General features: G+C 43.2%; 1 protein-coding gene across 1 annotated transcript; it reads right to left on the bottom strand.

The window, feature by feature from the left end:
- Positions 1–809: 809 nt before the first annotated feature.
- On the bottom strand, positions 810–4,297 carry LOC130267171 (protein spinster homolog 1-like). Its single transcript, XM_056516520.1, has 2 exons — positions 4,026–4,297; positions 810–2,405 (listed from the first exon to the last, which is right to left on the bottom strand). Exon 2 carries the CDS (start codon positions 2,378–2,380, stop codon positions 866–868), a length of 1,515 nt encoding a protein of 504 aa, XP_056372495.1. The 5' UTR covers positions 2,381–2,405; positions 4,026–4,297; the 3' UTR covers positions 810–865.
- Positions 4,298–5,117: the final 820 nt, after the last annotated feature.

The following is a 5,117-nucleotide window of genomic DNA, read 5'->3' as shown; positions in this document are numbered from 1 at the left end:
GTATGCTACCTAATGTGGGGAAGCTATGCTACCTAATGTGGGGAAACTATGTTACCTAATGTGGGGAATCTGTGCTACCTAATGTGGGGAAACTATGCTACCTAATGTGGGGAAACTATGTTACCTAATGTGGGGAATCTGTGCTACCTAATGTGGGCAAACTATGCTACCTAATGTGGGGAAACTATGTTACCTAATGTGGGGAAACTATGTTACCTGATGTGGGGAATCTGTGCTACCTAATGTGGGGAAACTATGCTACCTAATGTGGGGAAACTATGTTACCTAATGTGGGGAATCTGTGCTACCTAATGTGGGGAAACTATGCTACCTAATGTGGGGAAACTATGTTACCTAATGTGGGGAATCTGTGCTACCTATTGTGGGGAAACTATGCTACCTAATGTGGGCAAACTATGCTACCTAATGTGGGGAAACTGCTACCTAATGTAGGGAATCTGTGCTACCTAATGTGGGGAAACTATGCTACCTAATGTGAGGAAACTATACTACCTAATATGGGGAATCTATGCTACCTAATGTTGGGAATCTATGCTACCTAATGTGGGGGGCTTGAATGAGCTGTGGCATATGGGAGGCCTTAATAAATAATTAGAAACTTATACAGCAAGTGACATATGGGGGTCCACCTGAGTAAGTGACACATGGAGGGGGGGTGCTGAACAATTGATGTTTTGATGGGGGGGGCACAGGCACATTCTTTGCACAAGGGCCCTCTGCTGTCTGTGTCTGCCCCTGGGTAGAGAATAAGGGGTAAAGTGGAACATAGAACAAATGCAGTTATTTTTTTCTTAATTTTTTTTTTAATGAAGTAAACGAGATAAAGGTAAGCAATGACTTTTCCTCAGTCTGAAGCGCGGTCCTCATCGGCAGGAAGCAGTGAGGAGGAGGAGGATGACGGAGGTTCTGATTCCATCTCTGCTTCTTTTTCGTCCCTCTCTATATATAGGGCCGTGGCCATGAAGAAGGCCCCTCCGATGACTGCCATTATGGTGCAGGTCATGAGGGCATACTCCAGGCTGCGGTATTTCAGAAGAGGGGATTTGGCATATCCTCGTTCGTAGGTGTCAGATATCAGGCCGATGAGGTACGGGCTGCCGGCGTCACCTAAGAGGTGATAGATTGTCATCTGCACGGCCAGGGCTGAAGATCTCCTCCACGGAGTTACTACTTTTAGTATAATGTCAGATATGAGGGTGAAATTTACTGACAGAAGCGTCTCTCCGATGAAGATGAAGATGTTGGTGGCAACGAGGCTGATGTTGCCAAAAGTCAATGCCAACAGAAGAAAAGGGGCGGAGAGCATCATCGCGCATCCACACACAAGCGGGTCCGCCCGTGGGTTGAATTTGCGATATCTTTTACTTATCTCCGTCCCTGCTACAACTCCCAGAATGCCGGAAACGACTGTAACCACACCAAATATTAGGATGTCGTGATAGTCACACGGTTCAGCACGGCAGGGGTCCTTCTCTTGTAGGAGTGTTCGTGCGTGGGTCAGGTATGACGGACCCCATACACCTATGGCTCCCACTATGAAGGATACCGCCGTCGATCCCATGGTGGTTAACATGAAGCTTCGATTTTTAAATAGTTTTTTCAGATCTGTCGCCCATTTGGCAAACTTCTGGGATTTGTTGTTCTTCTTCCCGTTTGTAGTCGTTCTTGGAAGCTCCTTTGTGACCAAAATCATCAAAGCCACAGCTATGAGGCCCAGGCCAGGGGTGACCCGAAATGCCCAGTGCCAATCGCCCCTTGCTGCATCAGTCACTTTGGGCCCGATGATGTATCCTAGTCCGCAGCCCACAGGTATGACGGAGTAAAACACGTTCAGCATGCGGGTCCGCTGGTCACTTGTAAAAAGGTCTGCAATGATGGAGGGGGCGATGGTGCAGAAAGTCGCCTCTCCGGCTCCAACCAGTCCACTCGTCAGCAGGAAGAGCAGGAAGTACCCGTCAGGGATGAATGACAGGGTAAGTGTCATGCTCAGCCAAATGATGACTCCTGCGCAAACAGTATATTTCTTATTACAGTGGTCGCCCAAATATCCAGCAATTGGTGCGACCAGCACGTAGCTTCCAATGAACAATGTATTCAATAAGCCGGACAGACTAGCATTGGTGTCATATGCTTTCTGTATATAAGGCAGCACCCCCGCCACGCTGGAGCGATTTGCATAGATGAGCAAATTAATAAAGGCGAGGATCACTACGGTGATGATGGAACGTGCGGTGGACATCACGCTTAGAGATGGCAGGTTCTGCCTCTCAGGGATATCGCCCTTTTCTACATCCATATCACTATGGTCCTCCATTGCTTCTTCCTCCTCCTTCAGCAATGGGTCTTGTGGAGAGGCCATGGTCACAGGTCAGGGCCTGAAAACACTAGAGAGAGAGATAAGTGAACACATTAGACAACATGTCATCATTCCTGTCATTATACAATAGATCCTTCATACAGAGCAGAAAAGTCCAGCACCGAACCACAAGATAACATTAAGACCATGGAAGCCTCAGAAGAAGACGCTTCTCTATAAGTGTTTTATATGGAGACGTCTTCCCTGAGGTTACCAATGTCTGGTAACCCTGAACCTGTCCGGTCCTAGTAATATCTGATAACCCTGAACCTGTCCGGTCCTAGTAATATCTGATAACCCTGAACCTGTCCGGTCCTAGTAATATCTGATAACCCTGAACCTGTCCGATCCTAGTAATATCTGATAACCCTGAACCTGTCCGGTCCTAGTAATATCTGATAACCCTAAACCTGTCCGGTCCTAGTAATATCTGATAACCCTGAACCTGTCCAGTACTAGTAATATCTGATAACCCTGAACCTGTCCGGTCCTAGTAATATCTGATAACCCTGAACCTGTCCGGTCCTAGTAATATCTGATAACCCTGAACCTGTCCGGTCCTAGTAATATCTGATAACCCTGAACCTGTCCGGTCCTAGTAATATCTGATAACCCTGAACCTGTCCGATCCTAGTAATATCTGATAACCCTGAACCTGTCCGGTCCTAGTAATATCTGATAACCCTAAACCTGTCCGGTCCTAGTAATATCTGATAACCCTGAACCTGTCCAGTACTAGTAATATCTGATAACCCTGAACCTGTCCGGTCCTAGTAATATCTGATAACCCTGAACCTGTCCGGTCCTAGTAATATGTGATAACCCTGACCCTGTCCGGTCCTAGTAATATCTGATAACCCTGAACCTGTCCGGTCCTAGTAATATCTGACAACCCTGATTCTGTCCGGTCCTACTAATATCTGATAACCCTGAACCTGTCCGGTCCTAGTAATATCTGATAACCCTGAACCTGTGCGGTCCTAGTAATATCTGATAAACCTGAACCTCTCCGGTCATAGTAATATCTGATAACCCTGAATCTGTCCTAGTAATGGCGGATTATAAGGGCTTGGCTGTATGGTCACTGGGCCATGTGAACTTCATACTGTAGATACAATTGGGCTATCCTGCTATATACATTTACTAATAATGAACCTACCCCACCTCATTGGGATCTATCCATCCCCTATATGACTTTCTGCCACTAGTTGATTTGAAAATTTTCCCTTTCGGAGTACCCGGAGTATTTCTATTGTTAGTACACACAGAATTCTATTATATAATATTATATTTCTACCCTAATCTTTCTGTCATTCTTTTACTACACCACCAAATCTTTCTCATAGACTTATATCTTTTAGAACTTCATGAATTAGGACTCTTTTTCTTGGGGGCTTTTTTGGGCATAATTGCATTTTAGCAGTTTTGCAAGAAAAAGCTCTGGTCATGATACTATCTGTGCGTTTTATTATGTTTAATGCCTAAGCCAAGTATTGTCACAATGCTATGAGAAATATAACTTTTGTTATTTCTTTTGGAAATTAATTTCTTGTTTTTTTTTTGCTAAAAAAAAAAAGCAACAACAATAAAAAAAAACTGTCAAACAAAAAGCCCTGTGTATGTATGAATAGAAGAGGCTGAGACTTACCTTGTGGTTCTCTCTTCAGACAAGGAACGGTCAAAATCTTGAATTCTCTATCGCAAATAGAAACTCTCTAACAAACACTTTGCACCACAGGTTGTGAATGCAAAACACACTGAAGAGACTGCAGCCGGCGCGCACCTCCTTGTACAGCTTACGGTGACATCATCACAAGCATGTGTGACATCACAGGGTTCTAAACCATCTTCAGGTATGTGTATATCTGTATAGTAAATGTGAGTAGCCGTATTAGTCCAGTGATGCAGATTGTAATACCTTTTTTATTGGACTAACAGAATTTTGTAGAGACAAACTTTTGGGATTCCTCCCTGATAATTTATAAAGTCCTTTGATCATTAGTCCTTGTCTATTGGACTTGATAAAGGGAGGAATCCTGAAAGCTTGTCTCTACAAAATTCTGTTGTCTCTACAAAAGTCCAATAAAAAAGGTATTACAAGAGACTGCAACATATTTTTTGATTTGTGTGTACATATATATATATATATATATATATATATATATATATATATAGTTCCAAGCGTGATTAGGTGCCTCCAGCTAGGGTCCGTGTCCAGGATCCTGCATACGTAGTTCCAAGGAAAATGCTGTGGCACTCAAGGTATGGTGAAAAAATGAAAACTATTTATTCATCCCAAATGTGCAAAGAGCAACGTTTCAATGGTCTCACACCATCATTATCAAGCCACTTGATAATGATGGTGTGAGACCATTGAAACGTTGCTCTTTGCACATTTGGGATGAATAAATAGTTTTCATTTTTTCACCATACCTTGAGTGCCACAGCATTTTCCTTGGAACTACGTATGCAGGATCCTGGACCCGGATCCTAGCTGGAGGCACCTACTCACGCTTTAGGAGTGCTGCTTTCTTCTTTGACATATATATATATATATATATATATATATATATATATATATATATATATACATAGAAATACATCAAGTACATAAAAACATCTTTTAGAAAAATATTTCTCCAGGCTTGCCGAGTATATCCCCGTATTTCACAGTGTCTTCTTAGTTTATATATTTTAATCTTTTGACCTTTTAACCCCACTAGGACCAAGGGCATCCTGG

The sequence above is a fragment of the Hyla sarda genome, chromosome 4 (genome assembly GCF_029499605.1).
Source record: "Hyla sarda isolate aHylSar1 chromosome 4, aHylSar1.hap1, whole genome shotgun sequence".
Classification (NCBI taxonomy): Eukaryota; Metazoa; Chordata; class Amphibia; order Anura; family Hylidae; genus Hyla; species Hyla sarda.
Note: the sequence above shows the minus strand (reverse complement) of the source record. Positions and strands in the feature narration are given on the sequence as shown.

Bases quoted from the DNA above. Each gene is read 5' to 3' on its own strand.
- LOC130267171 (XM_056516520.1), bottom strand. From the start codon at position 2,380: ATGGCCTCTCCACAAGACCCATTGCTGAAGGAGGAGGAAGAAGCAATG.